At 45.0% G+C, this 23,280-nt stretch overlaps 1 protein-coding gene and 1 pseudogene across 5 annotated transcripts in view; one reads left to right on the top strand and one right to left on the bottom strand.

The window, feature by feature from the left end:
• Nucleotides 1-9,254: 9,254 nt before the first annotated feature.
• Nucleotides 9,255-12,006, bottom strand: LOC132237585 (serine/threonine-protein kinase WNK2-like; annotated as a pseudogene).
• Nucleotides 12,007-23,022: 11,016 nt separating this feature from the next.
• BCKDHB (branched chain keto acid dehydrogenase E1 subunit beta) overlaps nt 23,023-23,280 on the top strand; it is a 217,937-nt gene continuing 217,679 nt past the window's right edge. For 4 of the 5 annotated variants that reach the window (XM_059701119.1, XM_059701118.1, XM_059701121.1 and 1 more), the window contains exon 1: nt 23,023-23,276. In XM_059701119.1, coding sequence (XP_059557102.1) covers nt 23,081-23,276 — 196 coding nt within the window. In that variant the 5' untranslated portion in view covers nt 23,023-23,080. The remainder of the gene's footprint in view (nt 23,277-23,280) is intronic. The other variant, XM_059701117.1, reaches the window with a different exon arrangement.

The raw sequence follows: 23,280 nt of genomic DNA, 5'->3' as shown, positions 1-23,280 counted from the left end.
TTTTGCTATTCGCACATGCCCCTTGGAGTCTTACTCTAGGCCAGTGATGGCGAACCTATGACACGCGTGTCAGAGGTGACACGCGAACTCATTTTTTTTTGGTTGATTTTTCTTTGTTAAATGGCATTTAAATATATAAAATAAATATCAAAAATATAAGTCTTTGTTTTACTATGGTTGCAAATATCAAAAAATTTCTATATGTGACACGGCACCAGAATTAAGTTAGGGTTTTTCAAAATGCTGACACGCTGAGCTCAAAAGTTTCGCCATCACTACGTCTAGGCCCCAAGCAGATTATCAACGTATTACTCCAGCCACACACTTCTGCTTCCTCAGAGGAGCACAGTGAGAAGGGGTGATTCTGGAAGATGTGTAGAGAAGGCCAAAATATGCTCTCCCCACTCCCCAGTTACTTTACTGAAGGCACTAGAGCACCTTGTGCCTGTGTGAATGAGGTAGGTTATCTAAACTCTCTGAGCCTCAGTTTTAATTCATCACTTGATATTAAGTCACTTCAGTTTTTAGGAAGTGGCCAAAATCTCATGAAATCCAACAAGCAATGAGAAGGGGTACAAGTCCTAAAAGATGGGAACTCTCATTTAGGTTTCTGCCCTATTGCTTAAAACAGACGTTCAATTATATCTTAAGCATTAGATAAAGAGCTGATTTTTAGATAAAAATTTTAAATATATAAGAAATGCTTTGGTATTTATTTATTTATTTATTTATTTTATTTTATTTCTTTTTAGAAAGAAAAGAAAGGTTTAATCTGTGTCCCAGGGCGAAATCCACAAGCCCCAATGGTAGGGCCAGTGAATTCGCCGCTTTGGTATTTATTATAAGCAATATAATAAACAGTGACATAATAGATAATCTATCCTCTTATCTAATAAAAGAGAAACATGGTAATTAGCGTACGTCCACTACCCTTCCCATTGGCTAATCAGGGCGATATGCAAATTAACTGCCAGCCAAGATGGCGGCTGGCAGCCAGGCAGCTTGAAACTAACATGAGGCTTGCTTGCTTCAGTGACAGAGGAAACCAACGTTCCCTGCCTGCCTTGCCGGCCTCTGAGCTTGCAGTTTGAAACATAGTTACAAATATAGAAGCTAAACAAAACCCCAGAAACCTGCTTTCAGCGAGCCGGGATCTCAGAGCTGGAGTTGATACAGTGTTTCGATTATAGAGCCCAAACAAACCGGATACCTGCTTTCAGCAGCAGAGGCCTCAGAGCTGGAGCCAGAGCTAAAGCTGGCCCAGAATAAAAAAAAGAAAAAGAAAAAAAGGAGCAGTTGGGAGCTTCAGTCACCCGCCAGCCTGAAAACAGCCCTCAGCCCCTCACCCAGACTGGCCAGGCACCCCAGTGGGGACCCCCACCCTGAAGGGTGTGTGACCAGCTGCAAACAGCCATCATCCCCTCACCCGGGTTGGCCAGGCACCACAGTGGGGACCCCCACCCTGATCCAGGACACCCTTCAGGGCAAACCAGCCAGCCCCCACCCATGCACCAGGCCTCTATCCTATATAGTAAAAGGGTAATATGCCTCCCAGCACTGGATTCAGCGGAACTGCGAGGCCTCCCAGCACTGGGACCAGAGGAGCTGAGAGGCCTACTGGCACCGGGATCAGTGTGACAGGGGGCAGCGCCCAAGCCCCCTGATCGCCCTGCAGCTCTGTGTGTGACAGGGGGCGGGGCCACAACCTCCCTATCCGCCCTGCTCTGTTTGTGACAGGGGAAGGCGCCCCAACTCCCTGATCAGCCCTGCTCTGTGCCTGATAGGGGGGAGCTCCCCAACCCCCTGATCGGCCCTGCTCTGTGTGTGACAGGGTGCGGCGCCCAACCCCCCCCACCCCCCCATGGGCCCTGCTCTGTGTGTGATGGGGTAGAGCCATAACCTCCCCATCGGCCTTGCCCTGAGTGTGAGAGTGGCGGTGCCCCAACCCCCTGATCGGCCCTGCTCTGTGGGTTATAGAGGGCGGTGCCCCAACCCCCACCTCCACGGGCCCTGCTCTGTCTGTGATGGGGTAGAGCCATAACCTCCCCATCGGCCCTGCCCTGAGTGTGACAGTGGCAGCACCCCAAACCCCTGATCGGCCCTGGTCTGTGGGTGATAGAGGGCAGCACCCCAACCCCCTGATCTGCCCTGCTCTGTGCATGACAGGGGGGAGCTCCCCAACCCCCTGATGGACCCTGCTCTGTGCGTGACAGGGTACAGAGCCCCAACCCCCCTGATGGGCCCTGCTCTGTGCATGACAGGGGCAGCGCCCCAACCCCCTGATTGTCCCTGCTCTGTGTGTGACAGGAGGTGGCTCTGCAACCTCCCCATCGACCCTGCCTTGAGTGTGACAGGGGGTGGTGACCCAACCCCCCAATCGGCCTGAGCATGACTGAGTGTGGCATTGCAACCTCCTGATCCGTCCTGCTCTGTGCATGACATGGGGCAGCACCCCAACTCCCCAATCGGCCCTGCTCTGAGCCCGACCAGGGGCTGCACCTAGGGATTGGGCCTGCCCTCTGCCACCCAGGAGCAGGCCTAAGCCAGCAGGTCGTTATCTCCCAAGGGGTCCGAGACTGCGAGAGGGCACAGGCCGGGCTGAGGGACCCCCCTTCCCCCCGAGTGCACAATTTTTTGTGCACCGGGCCTCTAGTCTATATATAAAAGCCTAGGGAATGGTCACTATGACAAGCACTGACCACCAGGGGGCAGACACTCAATGCAGGAGTTGCCCCCTGTTGGTCAGGGTGCTCCCACAGAGGGAGCACTGCTCAGCCAGAAGCTGGGCTCACTGCTGGTGAGTGCAGTGGCAGTGGCAGTGGTGGGAACTTCTCCCACCTCTGCTGCAGGCAAGTGCTAAGGACAAGCGATTCTGGACTGTGAGATCCCCGGACTGCGAGAGGGATGTCTGCCTGCCGGCTTAGGCCTGGTCCCCAAGGATCAGGCCTAAGCCGGCAGGCACACATCCCCCGAGGGGTCCCAGACTGCGAGAGGGCACAGGCTGGACTGAGGGACCCTCTTGCAGTGCACAATTTTTGTTCATGGGTAGGGTCTCTAGGCCAGGCTGGTGATCAGGGCTGATCTGTGGGGCAACTGGCAGGGCAATTGAGGGACCCCCACTGGTACCTGCCTTGGCTAGCCTGGTGCTGCCTGCTCGCCAGCCCTACCCCCTGCCACTGCTGGTAGCCTCCCTCTGTGGGGCAATGGGCGGGGCAGTCTGGGGGGCCCCCGCTGGCACCCACCTTGGCTAGCCTGGGACCTGTGGGCTGGGGGCAGCTCCTGCATTGAGCGTCTGCCCCCTGGTGGTCAGTGCATGTCATAGCGACCTGTTGTTCCACTGGTTGTTCTGCTATGTTGTTGATTGACATATTAGGCTTTTATTATATAGGACTAGAGGCCCAGTGCACAAAAATTTGTGCACTCAGGGGGAAGGGGGGGTCCCTCAGCCTAGCCTGTGCCCTCTCGCAGTCTGGGACCCCTCGGGAGATAACACCCTGCTGGCTTAGGCCTGCTCCTGGGTGGCAGAGGGCAGGCCCAATCCCTAGGTGCAGCCCCTGGTTGGGCTCAGAGCAGGGCCGATTGGGGTGTTGGGGCACCGCCCCCTGTTATGCACAGAGCAGGGCGGATCAGGAGGTTGCGATGCCACCCTCAGTCACGCTCAGGGTAGGGCTTATTGGGGGGTTGGGGCACTGCCCCGTCACACTCAAGGCAGGGTCGATGGGGAGGTTGCGGCGCCACCCCCTGTCACGCACAGAGCAGGGTCCATCAGGGTGGTTGGGGCTCCTTACCCTGTCATGCATGGAGCAGGGCCCATCAGGGGGTTGAGGAGCTCCCCCCTGTCACTCAGAGAGTAGGGCTGATAGGGGAGTTGGGGCGCTGCCCCCTGTCACACACAGAGCAGGGCGGATCAGGGGCTTGGGACACCGCTACTGTCACACTCAGGGCAGGGCCGATGGGGAGGTTATGGCTCTACCCCATCACACACAGAGCAGGGCCCGTAGGGGGGTGGGGGGGTTGTGGCGCCGCCCTCTATCACCCACAGAGCAGGGCCGATCAGGGGGTTGGGGCGCCGCCACTCTCACACTCAGGGCAGGGCCAATGGGGAGGTTATGGCTCTACCCCGTCACACACAGAGCAGGGCCTGTGTTGGGGGGGGGGTTGGGGCGCTGCACCCTGGCACATACAGAGCAGGGCTGATCAGGATGTTGGGGCACCGCACCCTGTCACAAACAGAGCAGGGCGGATAGGGAGGTTGTGGCCCCACCCCCTGTCACACACAGAGCTGCAGGGAGATCAGGGGGTTTGGGCGCTGCCCCCTGTCATGCTGATCCCAGTGCTGGGAGGCCTCTTGGCTCCGCTGATCCTGGTGCCGGGAGGCATATTACCCTTTTACTATATAGGGTAGAGGCCTGGTGCATGGGTGGGGGCTGGTTGGTTTGCCCTGAAGGGTGTCCTGGATCAGGGTGGGGGTCCCCACTGTGGTGCCTGGCCAGCCTGGGTGAGGGGCTGAGGGCTGTTTGCAGCTGGTCACACACCCTTCAGGGTGGGGGTCCCCACTGGGGTGCCTGGCCAGCCTGGGTGAGGGGCTGAGGGCTGTTTTCAGGCTGGCGGGTGACGGAAGCTCCCAACCGCTCCTTTTTTTCTTTTTTTCTTTTTTAATTCTGGGCCAGCTTTAGCTCTGAGGCTCCAGCTCTTAGGCCTCTGCTGCTGAAAGTAGGTATCTGGTTTGTTTTGGTTCGAAACAATGTATAACTCCAGCTCTGACTCCAGCTCTGAGATATATTTGTTAAAATGTTTCAAACTGCAGGCTCAGAGTCCTGCAGCCCCAGGCATGGAGCGTTGGTTTCCTCCGTCACTGAAGCAAGCAAGCCTCATGTTAGTTTCAAGCTGCCTGGCTGCCGGCCGCCATCTTGGCTGACAGTTAATTTGCATATCGCCCTGATTAGCCAATGGGAAGGGTAGCGGTCGTACGCCAATTACCATGTTTCTCTTTTATTAGATAGGATAAGCATTCTCATTATAATTAATTATAGACAGGTATAATAAATATTGGTACTCCACTCCCATGATACTATTGATATCTCTGTGTACAGTTAAAGGAACAGCAGTTGGTTATGTGACCCTCAGCCTTCTATCAATTGTTATATTAGGGCAGACTGGGCTATGCTATGGTAACAAATCTTACTTGCTTAATCAAGCTGTCCTCCATGTCACAAGGTCTTGTGAAATGGACATCTAAACACATAGTTGTCAACTTGTCACCCGAAGAGAGGAGAAAACTGAAGGGTCATTTGGCTCAGAAATAGGATGTATCCCTTCTATACATCAGTTCATTGTCTAAAACTAGTTACAAGGCTCCACTGTGCTGTAAAGAGAGTGGGAGTGAGGCTTGCCCAGTCAGTGAGCAGTATGTTTCTCTGAACCAGATGGGTATATAACAACTATGACTCCAACCTAGCTCTGAATGTGAGGTCACTTCTACCACCTCACCACTTTTGCCAGAATGAGTTTGTTTGCCTACTTATCTCTGTTGAGCACTATGTTTATCACTCTGAAGAAAAAGAGATCCTCTCCATCAGTCATCCTAAAGGTGGGCTGACACTGCAGCGTCTTTGGGTGGCAACTGACCAGCCCTCATGCACACTCTCACCATTGCATGTGCAGTTTTTCTTGCGAGTTAACTGCACTGAGGGGGTCAACGAGGCTGGAGAGTCCTTTGTTGTGGCTGAGTTTCCTTTGTGGAATGAAATTTTAGGCAAAGCTAAAAATCTATTGACATGTGTAATGTGAGACACAGTCTACAAAAGTGTCATTGGGATCACCTGTAGAAGAATTTTTCCATGACAAAGATATTTATAGGGTCACCTACTAAAGAAACAGTTAAAGATCCCATCTCTTTTATTCAGAACCTGTGGGCCCCTACCCCTTTGGAGTCCAGCATATTTAAAGCAGTTTTTTCAAACCACAGGCTAAACTGGTTAAACAGGGTGGGGGACCCAGATCCCCACTTGACTGGCCTTCTATATGCCACCAGAGTTAGCAGAACTTTGCAAATTACCATACTTGATAATGTCTTTTTTCCTCTAATATTTTATGATTCTTTTCAACAAAAGATTTCCCTGCTGTGAGTTTATTAAAGCTTGCGAGAATTGTGAGAATGGACAATAAACCAATGGAAAGTTCTCTCTCTCTACTCAAGGCCTTGTTTCCATGCCACTACCTTCATTTATCTCTCCTTGTCCCTGGGCTAAAATAAATAATCAATATTTAATTTTCATCCTTTACACCACAGTCACCTAACAAGCCTGTTAAAAATGAAATGTGAATTCCCAGGCCCTATCCCAGGAGGAACTACTGATTTGGTAGGTGTCGAGTAGAGGCTGGCATTCCGTATCTTGACTTGCATTCCAGTTGACAATGATGCACTACTCAGGGACCACATTGAGAAACATTGCCATATTTTTAAGGCTGTGCTTTCTTTCTAGTTTGTATTACATACCACCTGGGTTGCATAATGGACTTTGGAATGGCTTATCTATAGCTGTCCTAGCTTATACATTTCCAATGAGTGGACATTTCTGTACACCAAGGGTTTTTAAATTGGAAAGGTCTATGTTGGTTGGTGGACCACATACAGAAAAGGAAGTAGCAATAACTATCCATCTCCCTAACTTCTCATTCCATGGACCCAGGACAGGACCTTATCAAGGTCCAGGAATGCTTCTCCCTCAGGCTGACAGACACTGGTCACAACTCTGGAGCCACACAGTTGGGTTATGGTATCATCTAAATAAGAATTAGCCATAGTGCCAGTGGGATGGTGGATGGTCTTGAGGTTCGGCGAACCAGTCCAGAAGTTATTCTACAACATGATTTATTTACTTCAGAGGTTAAGACTTTTAAGGAGATGATTTGTGTCTGGGTTATATATTAGTCCCACACAGTATTCAATAAATAGTTGTTAAATGAAAGACAAAATAAATAAATGTTACTTTGGTCTGGTAAACCAGGCATATGAAAACTTCAAAACCAATTCCAAAATGAGTTTGAAGGAAATGATTTTGATTAAATGACTTACCCCATATGCGCTGTATTCTTTTATTTGTAAATAGAATATTGTGATGCCTGTCTAGTGTGTATTAATTTTTTAAACAACGGAGTGTTTTAAGACTTCTGGATATGGGCATTATATAAACATTTTGCATTCATATTTTCGCTTAAAATTTCTTTACAGATGCCTTCTAATTTAAATACTGTATATCTACATGCAAGCTTATAAAGCATAATAAGCTTGGAGATTACTTCTTATATTTTTTTAAAAAGAGTTACTTTAGCTATTACTTAATTCATACTTCTTTAGAGGGATATACAGCTATTTGCATCAAGCCTTGATTTGAACCTCATTTTCTCATTTAGAAATTAGAGTTTATACCTGCTTCCTAGGAGAGCTAAGGATAAAATAAAATAATGTCTTGCCTGTTATTACTCTAAGAAGCAAAGGCAGATACACTGAAATGCCGAAATTGCTGCCAAAAGATGAACTAATAAATTCATTTTGAAATTAGTTGGTTGCTTTAGAAATCTGAATCTCAACCTTCCATGAACACATGCAGTATGCAAATCATTGTACAGTTGCATTCTGAAGAGCATTACAAAGTGGCAATAATTTTTATTGTCTCATGCCACCTGGTGTCTTGACCAAGTTACTACAAACCATAACTGTAAATTGATTTTTGTAAATTGTCTTTTTATGTTTATTTTTAATTTTTATTTTTTTCTATAGCTGTGGGGTCACTGGAACAAGTGTGATCTGGGGAAGAGCCTGATGTGCACCGTGCCGGATATGCTCAGCTTCCTGCTAAAAAAGTGGTTATTTATACATATGGGATACTTATACATATGGGCTATTTATACATATGGGTTTCTTATACATATGGGTTATTTATATATATGCATTATTTATACATATGGGTTAGTTATACATAGGTGGTATTTTTTTTTTTAAGAGAACAGAAATTTATTGCATCACAGTCCTATATCAAGGTATCAGAAGGGCCACCACCCTCTGAGACTCTGGGTAGAAGTCTTTCTTCCTTGCATCTTCCTTCTCCTCTCTTGTGAATCTATTGTAGGTTTTTTGCTGTGTGGTTACTGGAGCTTATATAAAACTTCATCTAGATATAAAAGTCCATTTTACACTGAGTACAACTTTGATTTTATACAATAACTGTTGTAATGTACCCCGTGAATCACAGAAGGACGCCTCAAGAAGTCGAATTAAAGAGTCACATTTATTGCAATCCGGGACTATGAGGGGCCATTCCCAAATCTCATAGCCATAAGCTGGTGGCAAAACCAGACTTATATAGGCAAAAATCACAAAGGTATTGATTACATCCCAGGGTTTGGAATGAGGCACCTGGCTTGCAAAAAAGCAGATTACAGAAGCAGAATTAAGCATGTTAATTACAGTTTCGGGTCTCGGGGTCACTGAATTGACAGATATACATTATCTAGAACCCTTGGGTAACCTGAGTTAAACTTAGGCATGTTATCTAAATTACAGTTTTGGGTCTCCGGATCACTGAGTTGATAGAAACACATTATCTAGAGCCCTTGGGTCTCCTGACCACTGAGTTGTCAGGACAATTTAGAGTAATTGTGCTGTCCTGGTCTCGGGACCACTAAGGCAGCTGGAACACACCACCTGTGGCCACTAAAACAATTTAGGGTAATTGTACTGTCCTGCTTCCCAGGTACAGAAGAATGTGCTCTCTAAGACCAGTATGATAACAATCAATGGAATAGTCATTCAATCGATAAGGCATTCAATCGAATGGGATGACTTATACAATTTAGAAAATCAAAGTAACCTGTCCATTGTTAAACAAAGCAAATAGGAACCATACTTCATAACTTCCCTTTTATTCCCTCCCCTTTATGTTTTTTTTTTCTTCTGGAAATACACAGACATTTTAAATGGAAGCAAATTGGGGCAACGGCCACAGCCAACAGGGATTGAGCTCAGGCAAGGCAGGGCCGGTGCTGTGCCCGGGTCATGGAAGCAATAGCAGCCTGGCGGCACGGGGTGGGGGGGCGGTGGGGTGGGGTGGGGGGGGCTGGCCCTGGTGGGCCTTCAAGGAGCCCAGGCTGCCAGCTTCATCCCTGGGGAGGAGCGGAGGCTCTGGCCCAGCTGGTTCTGCGAAAACCTCAAGGGTGGGCACCTGGCGGCTCCTAGTGGCTCCTCAGCTCAATTACTTAATCACACCCCGAGAGTAATCAATCAACCCACCAGTATATAACCATAGCACGCTAGAGTGGGCCTGCGAGCTGAGTGGGCCCTGCGAGCTGAGTGGGCGGGCCGGGTGGGAGCTCCTCGCCGTCTGACCAGCCCACTGGTCCACCAGTCTGTGCAGGTCATCCGTGAACGTGCCCTTCTTGTTGTTGCTGTGGTTCACCTGCGCTTGGGCGTGCAGGGCAGCGGGAGGGCCCGGCTCGGGGCCTGGGGCCAGGCTGCTGGTGGAGGACCCTGGGCCCTGCGCTCCGCCCCCGTCACTGGCTAAGCCGGAGCAGATGTCTGCCGACAAGGAGGCCCGCACGGAGCAAGGCTGCTGGGTCTGCACTGCCTTCCCACAGGAGTCTGCCGCTGCGGCGGGCCCTGCTCCTGCCCTGGCGGGGACCTGGGCAAGAGGGGTGCGGCTGCAGTCCGACAAGTGACCTGTGCTGGAGGCCACCACCTTGAGCTGCTGCACCAGTGGAGTCAGCAGCCTCCCAGCCTTCAGCTTGCTCCCGCTGGCCTTCCTCCGGCGGCCGGCAGGGGGGGCCCTGTGCAAGAGCCCCAGGTTGAGGGGCAGCGTCCTGCCCAGGCGGCGGTACAGGGCTTCGATCTCTTGCTTCTGCTGGCTCTGCAGCTCTGCGATCTCCTGCAGGTGCTTCCCCTGCAGACTCTGCAGCTCCTTCCTGATGTCTGCATCCTCGGGCTCCGAGTCATTGTCACTGCTTCTGTAGGACGACTGGGAGTGGAAGGAGGTCACACTCATGGTGGGGACCTTCACGCCCGCCCTGCGGGGGCCTCGGGGGCCCGGGGGCCAGCCCCCGCCGAGCTGTGCAGGAGGGCGCGGCCGAGCTGCCACTGCTGCGGGGCAGGGAGCCCGGCCACAGCGCCTGAGGCCTCCCGGGGACACGCTCGTCCCCAGAGTCGCTGGACAAGGGCTCCTGGCAGACCTCGAGGGAGGAGGCCGTCTGCGCCCGCCGCAGGGCCAGCTTCACGTCAGGGCTGCGGGGCGCCTCCTCCAGGTACACGTCAGGCGGGGCCGAGTACCGCAGGCTGTGGGGGAGGCCAGGGTCCGCTCGTCCTGGGTGCTGACCACGGAGAACTGGCCCACGGTTTTGGCTGTCCAAATCTCTCCCCTGACTTGGGGAGTTCCCAGTTAATATTTATTTAAATAAGTGTCTGCCCCTTTCTTTCTCTCTTCTCCTTCTGAACCTGCAACAATTTGCAAATTGTTCTTTTTGTTAGTATTCCAGAGATCACATAGGCTTTCTTTTTTCTTTGTTCACTTCCAACTGGAATATTTCAAAATTTCTGTCTTCTAACTCACAGATGCTTTTTTCTGCTGGATCCATTTTGTTGTTAATGCTCTCTATTGCCACCTTTTTTTTTTAAAAAATTTATTCATAGTGTTCTTAGGCTCCAGAATTTTTCTTTGATTCTTTTTTATGATTTCTATCTTTGTTAAACTACTCATTTTTTTTAGAGTTTTCTTCATCTTAAGAAGAAACTGAAGAAAAGTAAATGTCCATAAACTACTCATTTTTAAATGTATTCTTTTACTGATTTCATTGAATTGTCCTTCGCTTTCTTTCTTTCTTTTTTTTTTTTTATAAATCTATGCCTTTATAGTCAATTAATATTTGACAAAGGAGACAAAAAACATACAATGGACTAAAGATAGTCTATTATAAATGGTTCTGTTAAATTGGACAGACATGTACAAAATAATGAAACTAGGCCACCTTCTTGCACCACACAAAAGAATAAACTCAAAATAGATCAAAGACTTAAATGTTAGACTTGAAACCATAAAAAGCCTAGAAGCAAATATAGGCAGTAAAATCTCTGACATTTCTCATAACAATATTTTTTTCTGATATATCTCCCCGGGCAAGGAAAACAAAAGGAAGTATAAACAAATGAGACTATATCAAACTGAAGAGTTTTTGCACAGCAAAGGAAACCACTAACAAAGTGAAAAGACAAACTACTTGGGTCCTCTCTCTTTGCTTCTTGGTGAGCCTGGCTAGAGGTTCATCAATCTTGTTTATCCTTTCAAAGGACCAGCTCTTGGTTTCATTGATTTTATGTATTGTAAATTGTCTTTTTAAATCAGAGTTTATATTTATTAGATTTTTTCTGAGCCATGCACTGTGTTAAACCGTTTATATGTGCTAATTATCTAATTAATTAAACAAATATTAATTGAGCAACTTCTATGTACCAGTAATTTTTATGTATTATGTGATTTTATCATCATGAAATTCCTCTAGGTGAATTTTGATGTTCTCCCCATGAGTCTCAGAGACATTGTGATACACCCAAGGTCAGACATACAGCCAGAGATAGAGGAACTGATAAATTTAAGTCAATTTCTCTCACTGACTGTATAGTATATAATAGTTAATCTACTCTAATTTATTTATGTAGCCATTTTTCTTTTACAGGATGATGATGAAGGTGCTTCCAAAATAACAACTTTATCAATCAATTTTTTTTATCACCAAATACTTAGGTTACTATCACACTATTTATGCAAGATCCTTGAGCATTATAATCCCATTTCACCCCCATCCTTTGGACTATTGTTGCCATACATTTTACATCTAAACATATCATACACTCCACAATACAATGTTATAATTTTTTACTTTAAATAATCATTTGTCTTTTGATGGAATTAAGAAATGAAAAGGTATAATAGCACTTGTATTTACTCACCTATTTACCATTGCTGTTATTTTTTTTAATCCTCTTCATTCCTTCTATCTGCATTTTCTTTCTTTAATTTCTGTTCTAGTAATTTGATTCTTCACTCTTTTTTTCTTGGCCATTGTGGCTAAAGGTTTGTTAATTTTCTTGATCTTTAAGAAAACACAGCTTTTGGTTTTATGGGTTTTTTCTATTTTTAACCTCTTTTTCATTAATTTCTATTCTATCTTTATTATTTCCTTCTTCCCGCTTGCTTTATGTTTAGTTTGCTCTCTAATTTCAGTGTTTTAAAGTGGGAGACTGGTAGTTGATCAGACTGTTCTTCTTTTTTAAAATAGGCATTTACAAGATATGAATTTTTCTAAAACCACTGCTCTAGCTATATCTCATAAGTTTGATATAATGTATTTTCATCTTTAAGTACTTTATAATTTTCCTTTTTTTTTTTTTTTACCCATTGGTTAGTTGGGAGTATGTTATTTAATTTCACATACTTATGAGTGTCCCAAATTTCCTTGTTATTGATTTATATTTTCATTCTATACTTTGTATTATTTCTAGTCTTTTGAATGTGTTGAGGTATATGTTGTGGCCTAACACATGGTGTATCCTGGTGAATGTTCCACATGCACTTGAGGAGAATGCATAGTCTGCTGTGTTGTCAGGGGGAGAGATCATCGATGTCTGTTAGAAGCCCGAGGAAGGACTTTCATGGTGACATTTTTGTGACTGGAGGGACCAGACATGCACCTCCCAGGCAGGATGACTGTATGGTCATTAGGTTTTCTTTTGGCTTCCAAGCACCAATCCCCACTTTGGTTGGTAGCAGCTCCTTGATTTATGTTTGAGTAATCTCTTTTACTTTGTATATAATTGTGGTTTATATGATACCCCTTTCTTTCTTAGTCAAGAGATAGCAATGAGCCCTCGCTGGTTTAGCTCGGTGGGTAAACCATTGGCCTGTGGACTGAAGTGTCCCAGGTTAGATTCCGGTCAAGGGCACATGCCTGCGTTGCTGGCTGATCCCCAGTAGGGGGTGTGCAGGAGGCAGCCAGTCAATGATTCTCTCTCATCATTGATGTTTCTATCTCTCCCTCCCTCTCTCTTCCTCTCTAAAATCAATAAAAATATATATCATATATCATATATCTATATCTATATATCTATATCTATATCTATATCTATATCTATATCTATATCTATATCTATATCTATATCTATATCTATATCTATATCTATATCTATATCATCATCTATATCATCATCTATATCTATATCTATCTATATAAAAACCCTGGGTGTAACATCACATCCAGAAGCTCAACCAACTGGAAGGAAGTCAGTCCTGCAGGGGTCGTCTTGGAAACTGCTGCGCCCTCCCCCAGCTGATTCCCGGAGGGTGAGGTTTCTGTCAGGAACCCACCCTCGGAGCAGAGCATGGAAGTACTGAGTCCGGCCTTCAAACCAGACCCTGACAGTAGGGAGGAGGCAGCCCCATTCCTCACAGAATCTGCTGTTGGATAGCTTGCTGTCTGTGGCCTGCCAGCCAGGAACCCAATTCACCTGCACCCCAGACCCTGACAGGAGGGAGGAGGGAGCCCCATTCCTCACGGAAACGACAGGTGGCCAGCTTGCTGTCAGGGGCCTGCCAGCTAGGAATCCTATTCACCTGCATATCTGTATAAAGTTTTAATACATTATATTAGAGGTCGTGGTGGTACTGTTTTACCCACAGCGTCTACAGGAATTGCTGCAAATTGACTTCTCAGTGGAAGCACCTTTCATTCCCAATATAAATTACTGATTCCATTAAATGAAACTTCAATTTCTAGACTCAATATAAAGAGTGAAGTTGCTAAAACTATTAAAAAAGCCTAACTTCTCATTATTGATGAATGCACCATGGCATCCAGTCATGCTATAAACGCCATAGACAGATTACTAAGAGAAATTATGAGTCTGAATGTTGTATTTGGTGGGAAAGTTCTCCCTCTTGGAGGGGATTTTCGACAATGTCTCAGCATTGTACCACATGCTATGTGATCAGCCATAGTACAAACAAGTGTAAAGTACTGCAATGTTTGGGGATGTTTCAGAAAGTTGTTTCTTACAACAAATATGAGATCAGAGAATTCTGCTTATAGTGGATGGTTAGTAAAACTTGGAGATGGCAAACTTGATAGCAGTTTTCATTTAGGAATGGATATTATTGAAATCCCTTGTGAAATGATTTGTAATGGATCTATTATTGAAGCTACCTTTGGAAATACTATACCTATAGATAATATTACAAATATTTCTAAACGTGCAATTCTTTGTCCAAAAAATGAGCATGTTCAAAAATTAAATGAAGAAATTTTGGATATACTTGATGGAGAATTTCACACATATTTGAGTGATGATTCCATTGATTCCACAGATGATGCTGAAAAGGAAAATTTTGCCATCGAATTTCTTAATAGTATTACTCTTTCGGAATGCCGTGTCAAATTAAAATTGAAAGTGGGTGCAATCATCATGCTATTGAGAAATCTCAATAGTAAATGGGGTCTTTGTGATGGTACCAGATTTATTATCAAAAGATTATGACCTAACATTATTGAAGCTGAAGGATCTGCAGAGGGAGAGGTTGTTCTGATTCCAAGAATTAATTTGTCCCCATCTGACACTGGCCTCCCATTTAAATTGATTCGATGATGGTTTCCTGTGATGCCAACATTTGCGATGATTATTAATAAATCAAAAGGTTAAACTCTAGACAGAGTAGGCATATTCCTACCTGAACCCATTTTCGCACATGGTCAGTTATATGTTGCTTTCTCTCGAGTTTGAAGAGCATGTGATGTTACAGTTAAAGTTCTAAATATTTCATCACAAGGGAATTTAGTCAAGCACTCTGAAAGTATTTTCACTCTTAATGTGGTGTATGGGGAGATATTAGAATAAGTTTAATCACTTTATCAGTCATTGTTTGCATCACTGTTGTTTTTATATCATGTTTTTGTCATTTTTATATCATGCCTCTGTTGTTATTATATCCTTTTGTTACTGTTTATTTATTAATAAATGTATATATTATTTTCATATACATTTTACTAATTTCCTTTCATCTCTCACATTTCTATTATAGAGAAAGGGCAAATAGCAATATTAAAATATCTCCGCTAATTAATTCCCTTTTAATGTGCACAAATTTCGTGCACTGGGATACTAGTCTATATATATAAAAGCCTAAGAGACTGAACGACTGAACCACTGAACAACTGGTCAACCAGTCGCTATGATGTGCACTGACCACCAGGGGGCAGACGCTCAATGTAGGAGCTGCCTCCTGATGGTCAGTGTGCTCCCACAGCCAACCTCCTGTTGTCGGCCAACCTCCCATGGTCCCTCCCCGCAGCCAGACAGCCCTGATGGCCTTGATCAGGCGTCTGGCCAACTCCCACAGTCCCTTCCCTCACCGTCCCAACCCCCCGGCCAGCTGGCCCTGATGGCCCTGAGCAGAACCTCCCTCGGCCCCTCTCCCAGCCAGCCAGCCAACCTCCCACAGCCCCAATTGGCCCCGATTGCTGGCCAGGCTGAGTGACCCCATCCACGCACAAATTCATGCACTGGGCCTCTAGTATATGTATAAAATAAGATAGCAATGAACTAAGCTAGGCTAACCAGATTCTCTTTCTCAGGAACTGAATCCTGAACAAAATTATTAAAAAAACAGATAAAATTATTGGAGTCAATTTATCCCATGGGTTTAAATATCCCTATAAGTCTCAATTCCCTGGGTCTCTGGGTCTGCTCTGGTTTCTGCTGTTTCTGAGCTGTTTGTTTCTTCAATTTCTGTGGGCCATCCCATGGCTTCTCCCATCCAAGTACTAACCAGGCCCGACCCTGCTTAGCTTCTGAGATCAGACGAGATCGGGCGCGTTCAGGGTGGTGTGGCCATAGACCCCATGGCTTCTAAAGTAATTAGAGATCTGCCTAAATTAACCAGAGGTGATTTTAGTAGCTTGTAACTAAGTAACTCTAACTGATAAAAATGTGAGTGGGTTGAGGTGGTGGCAGGTCTTCTCTAGACAGAACATAGTGTTCAGAAAGGCTCTATAGTATTTATAAGGTTTGTCTATATGATATGTAGACCATTTTATCAAAGACACTGGGTTGGGGAGCTTATTAAAAGAGCAGATGCTCTACCCTAGGCCTAAAGAACAAGAATTTCTCAGTGTAGGGTCTAGGAAATCTGATATTGGAACAAATTTCTCAGGGATTATTTTACAAAATACATTTGAGAAACATGGTATAATGGCATAGGTTCTTAAATTTTAAAAATGTGTATTAGAATGATTTAAGATATTTAAACTGAGGTTAGTCATGTACCTTCTCTGATCCTATTTTCACATCCACAAAACGAGGATAGCAAGAACCTATTCATGAAACTGTTTTGAAATATTAAATATGTATATAAAAAATTTTCATGTTGCCTCAATAGAGAACAGTTGCATCATTTGTAGGTGTTTAGATTCCAAAACCTAGTATGTCTAAGGTAAAATTTATGAATAGCCAAAACTGTGATTGAAAATAATTTAATAGACAATAATAACATTTGGCCACATTTATGTATCATGTTGTGGATAAATATACTGTCTTTCAGTAAGCATACAACTGATAATTTCCCTGATGAGTTAGAACAGCTTAGAATAGCTGAAAACCATGTAAGGTAACTAGCCTGTGCTTAGAAGTCATGTTCTATTAAAAAAATTAAAAAAAACACTGCACATTCTCATGCTCTATGTCAAACAAGAGTGGATGGGGGATAGTGTCACTCCAGGAACAGGCTGATGGCTGCTCTAATGTCTGGAATGCCGCTAGTCGATGAAGCCGAGCAAGACACATAAAGAACTGGCCAGCAGTTCTTAAATTCTACCACCCATTAGTAGCCGTCTAAATTTGTGCTCAAATTCATTGACAAAGCAAATCACATTGCCCTGCCTAATTCCAGGTGGCTGGGGACGAGCAATCTTCCCGAGATCTCAGCAGCAGAAGGAATGGAAATACTTGTGAGTGTCGCTCATGTTTACCACATGGGGCCTGGATGTCATTGGTGATTCTAATGGGAAGTCAAGGTTGCACATCACTGGTCTAGGGTTTACATTTTTGAATGGAGGAGGGGGAAGAATGACCTGCTCCCCTTCAAGGCTCATATTAATTTGTGTAGGTTAAGTGTGTGCATGATATGACACAGGCGGATTCCTATTTTTCCTGTGCCTTGGGGTGGCTTTACATGGTGCAGAGAACAAATGGTCATGGGTCATTGTTGATGACCTCTTGCCCCTGTTCTCTTACCTCCTTTTTTTTTTTTTAATATTTTTTTTATTGATTTCAGGGAGGAAGGGAGTGACAGAGAGAGAAACATCAATGAGAGAGAATTGTTGATCTGCTGCCTCCTGCACGCCCCCTACTGGGGATCCTGGGCATGTGCCCTGACTGGGAATCCAACTGTCTCCTCCTGGTTCATAGGTTGATGCTCAGCCACTGAGCAACACCGGCTGGGCTGTTCTCTTACATCCTTTTCCACACTGGCCATCTTCAAGCATTCCCAGTATCCTCACAAAGTCTCTGATGCCTTCAGGAATGCCAGTTGTTCAAGGTTTTGAAATGAGATAAATGAATAAAAGTCACAACAGAAAAGAAATGGAGGTGAGTTAACATATAATTCTCAAAAATTTCTTTTTTGTCCCAATACTCATGATTATGTAAGCCACAATGTTAATTAGGCTTTTCGAAACCTGGAAATACTCATAGATTATCTTGGGAATAAAGAAAAAAATCACTACTGCCAGACTGGCATGTATTTTTGTTTACAGATAAGAGGCTCTTTCTGAAACATTATACATACGGGCAGATATCAATATTCGGAGCAGAGTTCTGAGCCATCATTTGTATGTAACCCTTCCACCAGGCTGTGTACAAATGTCAGATAACATCACTTCGAAGGATGCCCTGTCTGCAGTGACAGCTCACAGGTTTTCTGTCCACGTAGGATGGTTCAGGTTCCTAAAGGCTGATCACAGGGTACCTCAAGCCCTTGCAGGAGATGAGAGTCTGGAGAGAAGTTGCCTGGATGCTCAGGAAGTGGAGAAAGAGGGATAATTCACATGCTGAATGGTACAGGTGACAGATCCATGGATTGGCTTAAAACAATGTTCATTAAAACATAGTGCCTTGCTCATGCAAGGCTCTCAATACACACTAGCGAACAGTAGAATCAGAGTCTTAAAATTAGAAAGATCCTAAACAACTCCTAAATGAAGCATATATCCTCTCAAGAAGCTCCTCCAATAGTGTTCATCCACCTTGTACTTGACTATCTCCAAGACAGAGAATTCATTATTTACCAAGACAGTCAACTTGGTAAGAAGTTCTTTATACTGAGTTGGAATTTGCTTTTTCTGTTTCTTGTTCTTCCCTCTGGAACCAAACAGCAAATGTAATCCTTTTTCCACAAGAGTGCCCATCAAGCATTTAAAGAGAACTAACATATTACTTTAAAAATCTAATATATTAGACTAGAGGCCTGGTGCATGAAATTCATGCACAGGTGGAGTCCCTAGGCCAGGCAAGCGATCAGGGCTGATCAGGGCCAGGCCGATCATGGCCAGGCCGGGCCGGAGAGGAGGTGACGATCACCTGGCCAGACAAAGAAGGAACAGATGCCGGACGCCGACACTGACATCATCGGCACCCCACCACCGTGCAGTTCCCCGCCTCCCCCACTCCTCCTTCCTTCACCGCTGTGCTGCCACTGCAGTGGGTGGGTGGTGGGCCGATTGGGGCCTGCCGGCTAGGGGGAGGGACAGAGCATGGGAGGTTGGCTGCTGGCCCTGAGGAGGGAGCTGGCCCTTGGCCTCCCTGAGAAAGGGGCCCTATCTGCTGCCACCCAGTCCCAGTTCCTTGTCCCAGCCCTGGTGCCAGTCCTGATTGGATGATCGGGCCTGCCGGCTGTGGAGAGGAGAGGGACCACAGGAGGTTGGCCAGCGGGGGGAGGTTGGCTGTGGGAGCACACTGACCACCGGGGGCAGCTTCTGCATTGAGCATCTGCCCCCTGGTGGTCAGTGCGCATCATAGTGACCGGTCGTTCAAGTTGTTCTGGTTGCTTAGGCTTTTATATATATAGATTTGTAGACCAAGTATCTTGTTTATGTAACTCTTCCCAAAATCTTAGAATATTATATTGAAAGAAATCTATTAGACAGTATATAAAAACTCTTGAATAATGCAAGCATCTCCAGAAAGTTTATAAAAGCAGCCAGTTGTGTTCTGCCACTGAGTCTTTGGCTGTTGTGGGTTGAGTTGTATCCATCCCTCAAAAGATATGTTAACTCTAATCCCAGCCACTGACACCTAGTGCCTCAGAATGTGACCTTATTGGGAAATAGAGCTGTGTGTGTAATTAGTTAAGTTAGGATGAGATCAGACAGGAGCAGCTGGGCTCCTAATTCAACGAGACTGATGTCCTTATAAGAAGATACCAGAGACAAGAAAGAAAGCAGAGTAAGAACATCATGTGATGACAAAGGGAGAGACTGAATCAAGGCAGCTGCAGGCCAAAGAATACCAAAGATTGCCCACTAACCAGCAGTAGGTAGGAAGAGGTAGGGAAGGATTCCTCCACAGGTTTAAGGGGGAGCATGACTTTGCCAACACTTTCATTTTGGACATATAGTCTCCAGAATTATGGGACAACATATTTCTGTACCCAGAGGTACTTTGTTACTGCTGCCCAATGAAACTAATACGCTGGCTTTGACTATATTTTGGACTTTCTTTTCAGAAGGATCATTCCATATAGTAATCAATGAAGCAAGGAAAATCATGGAGTTCTTCTGTCTAAATATTCCCAGTCCTGAACTGAAACTAGTTTCAAACAGAATCTGTGAACTAACATACATGCTGTCAAACACATGCTGTAGGGGGATAAATCTTCTAACCCACTTATTTAGGTGTACAAATGTAACTTCTTTATTTTTCCATAACTTGATTTTTAAACAGCAGCTTTGCTGAGATATAATTTTTATGGCACTAAATTCACACTTTTCATGTTTTTACTTTATATATCATTTTTACAAAGTTGTGCAACCATTACCATGCTTTAATTTTAGTACATTTTCCTCACTCCCCCAAAGAATTCCATACCCAGTAACAGTCACTCCCCATTACATTTTTACCCCAGTCCCTGGCAACCACTAATTGACTTTCTGTTTCCATTGATTTGACTTTTCTGGACATTTTGCATAAATGGAATTGTAAAATAAGTGGTCTCCTGTGACTGGCTTCTTTTACTTAGTATAATGTTTTCAAGGTTCATTGATGTAACATTACTCCATTAATTTTATTATTAAGTAATATTTCATCATAGTGATATATTATATTTTGTTCATCCACATCCGTAGATGGACATTTGAATTGTTTCCATCTTTTGGCTACTAAAAACAATGCTGCTATGAACATTTGTGTACAAGTTTTTGTGTGTACATAGTTTTCATTTCTCTTGGGTGTGTACTTAGGAGTGGAATTTCTGGGTCATATGATAAATCTGTTTAACATCTAGGGAAGTGATAAGCGATTTTCCATTGCAGCTGTACTATTTTATATTCCCATCAGCAATTTTCAAGGGTTCCAATTGCTCCTTATCCTAACCAACACTTGCTATAGATGTCTTATTTTGGCGATCTTAGTGAATGTGAAGTGGCATCTCATTGTGGTTTTGATTTGCATTTCTCTAATAATGTTGAACATATTTTCATGTTTTTATTGGCCACTTGTATATTTTCTTTGGAGAAATGTCTATTCAAAATCTTTACCCATTTAAAATAATGGACTTTATTTTTAGGGCATTTTCCCTAAACCTTGATACCATATCTGCATCTCCCTTGGCATATGAGAGAAACATTTTTCTGTTCCAAATGCCATGCTATGGTCATGAGTTGGAGGACCTGTGATACTCTTCCAGGCCCATCTACAAATAAAGGTACCTACAGTTCTTTATGTTTGATGGCTCTACTTTTATGGAAGGTGGGAAAAACTGGCTCTTAAATTAGCATGCTCTTTATAAACTTTTGTTTAACTCACACATTTTGTACTCTAAGTCATTCAGGTTCTTGAGGTTTAGTACTCAGAGACCAGTCTTTAAAGGCTAAACTCTTTTCTCCGAAAATTGTCTCTGCCATTGGCTTAAAGATCTATTTTGTAATTCAAAAGCAAGAATCTGACTCCTTTGTTACTTGCCTCCTGATGTCCCTGCTTGAGTTTGAATGGGAGCAGATAACAGGATATAAGGATAAGATATTACAAGATATTATGTTGCTAGATGAGAGGGGTGTCCAAAAGCTGAGTCTAAACAGGTACAGGTTGCACAGGTAGTGAAGCTCAGTGACAGAAAGTGAGCCAAGAGTTATTCTGAAGAATGAACAGCAACTTTGCCTATCATTCTAAACTATAGTTCCAAAATTCCCAGAAAATGACAGTTCCCCAACCTAATATCAATGAAATGTGGCCAGGTGGGTCCTACTTTAATTATATACATTTCCATAGTACTAGGCAGATGGTGTGGTGGAGATTGCGATTTTTTTTTTAAAGTGATTTGTCAGGCAGACAAATCTGTTGGTGCTCTCCTTGCTGTTCTTTATTTTTTTTAAATTTTTTAAATTGATTTCAGAGAGGAAGGGAGGGAAATAGAGGTAGAGAGATAGAAACATCAGTGATGAGAAAGAATCACTGACCGGCCGCCTTCTGCGTGCCCCCTACCAGGGGTTGGGGGGGAATCAAGCCTGCAACCCAGGCATATGCCCCGGGCCAGAATCAAACCTGGGACCCTTCAGTCCGCAAGCTGACGCTCTATCCACTGACCCAAACCTGCTAGGGCTCCTTGCTGTTCTTGACTGCACATAGTTGTACATGCAACTTCTTAACCAGTATATGAAGACCTTCAAAAATTTGGGCCTGACCTAACCGGTTTGGCTCAATGGAGAGAGCATTGGCCTTCGGACTGAAGGGTCCCCGGTTCGATTCCGGTCAAGGGCATGTACCTTGGTTGTGGGCACATCCCCAGTGGGGGGTGTGCAGGAGGCAGTTGATCAATGTTTCTTGCCCATCGATGTTTCTAACTCTCTATCCCTCTCCCTTCCTCTCTGTAAAAAAATCAATAAAATATATATTTTAAAAAATTTGGGCCTGTCCTTTCCCACCCTCCTATCTTTATCTGATGGAAACACTTTCACTCTTGTTTCGGTCATATTTTACTATGATTTGTAAATTCATGGACAGAGAAAGTATCCTTTGAAACATCTGGATTTTGAAAAAGAAAGTTTACAAAACTGATTATTTTAAATGTAAATTAATGACTCAAATTCTTCAGGTTTTTAAGCAAATTAGAATAAACCAGTCATTTTCCCTGCACCTGGGCAAAAATGCATCGAATATCTCTCTTAATTGGATTTTCAGAATGCAATCCAAGTTTATCTCTTTAAACTGTCACATAAATTAAAATAATCAATATCCTATAGAGAATTATCAAACATTCAAGGGGGGTTTGAAACTCAAAACCAGTAAATAATGCCAATCAGCAACCTTTCAATCCCTTACTTATAGGATACAGAGGTCAAGAATAGGAGAGAATAAACAAGGGCTACATTTCAGAAAGGAAGGATAAATGTTAAAATGAAAAAGCCATCGAAACTGACAAAGTAAATGACATTGGAAAAGAACAAATCCAGGGATAGGGTGGCACACAGCAGAAGCGCGTCCGGGTCCGGCCCGCTGAGCTGACTTTGGGTGGAGTTTGCCTCCACCTTCAGGGACAAGTTCATTGGCGCGCATCAAGCCACTAGCACACGCCCAGACCCTCTTCCGCGTGCGCACCGCGGGCGGACGCCGCTTGGCTTTGCTCCTTGCCTTTCCCACCTCCGAGCTCCGAGCTCCGATTGGCTTGTTCCACGGAACCGCCCCTTCGGCCGCACCAATGTGGAAGCTGCCCTGGGGCCCCGCCCTCCTGCGGCCGGGGTGCGGCGGCGCAGCTCGCAAACCCGGCGGCGTGCGGGGATGGCTGCCGTAGCGGCGAGTGCGGGCCGCCTGTGGAGGCTGCGTGCGGCCAGGGCCGAGGGACACTGGCGTCGGCTGTGTGGTGCGGGGCTGCTGCGGGGCTTCCTGCAGCCCACCTCGGCCGGCGGGGACGCGGCCCCGAGGCGGCAGGTGGCTCACTTCACCTTCCAGCCCGACCCGGAGCCCCAGGAGTACGGTGA

Source organism: Myotis daubentonii, chromosome 6 (assembly GCF_963259705.1).
Source record: "Myotis daubentonii chromosome 6, mMyoDau2.1, whole genome shotgun sequence".
Classification (NCBI taxonomy): Eukaryota; Metazoa; Chordata; class Mammalia; order Chiroptera; family Vespertilionidae; genus Myotis; species Myotis daubentonii.
Note: the sequence above shows the minus strand (reverse complement) of the source record. Positions and strands in the feature narration are given on the sequence as shown.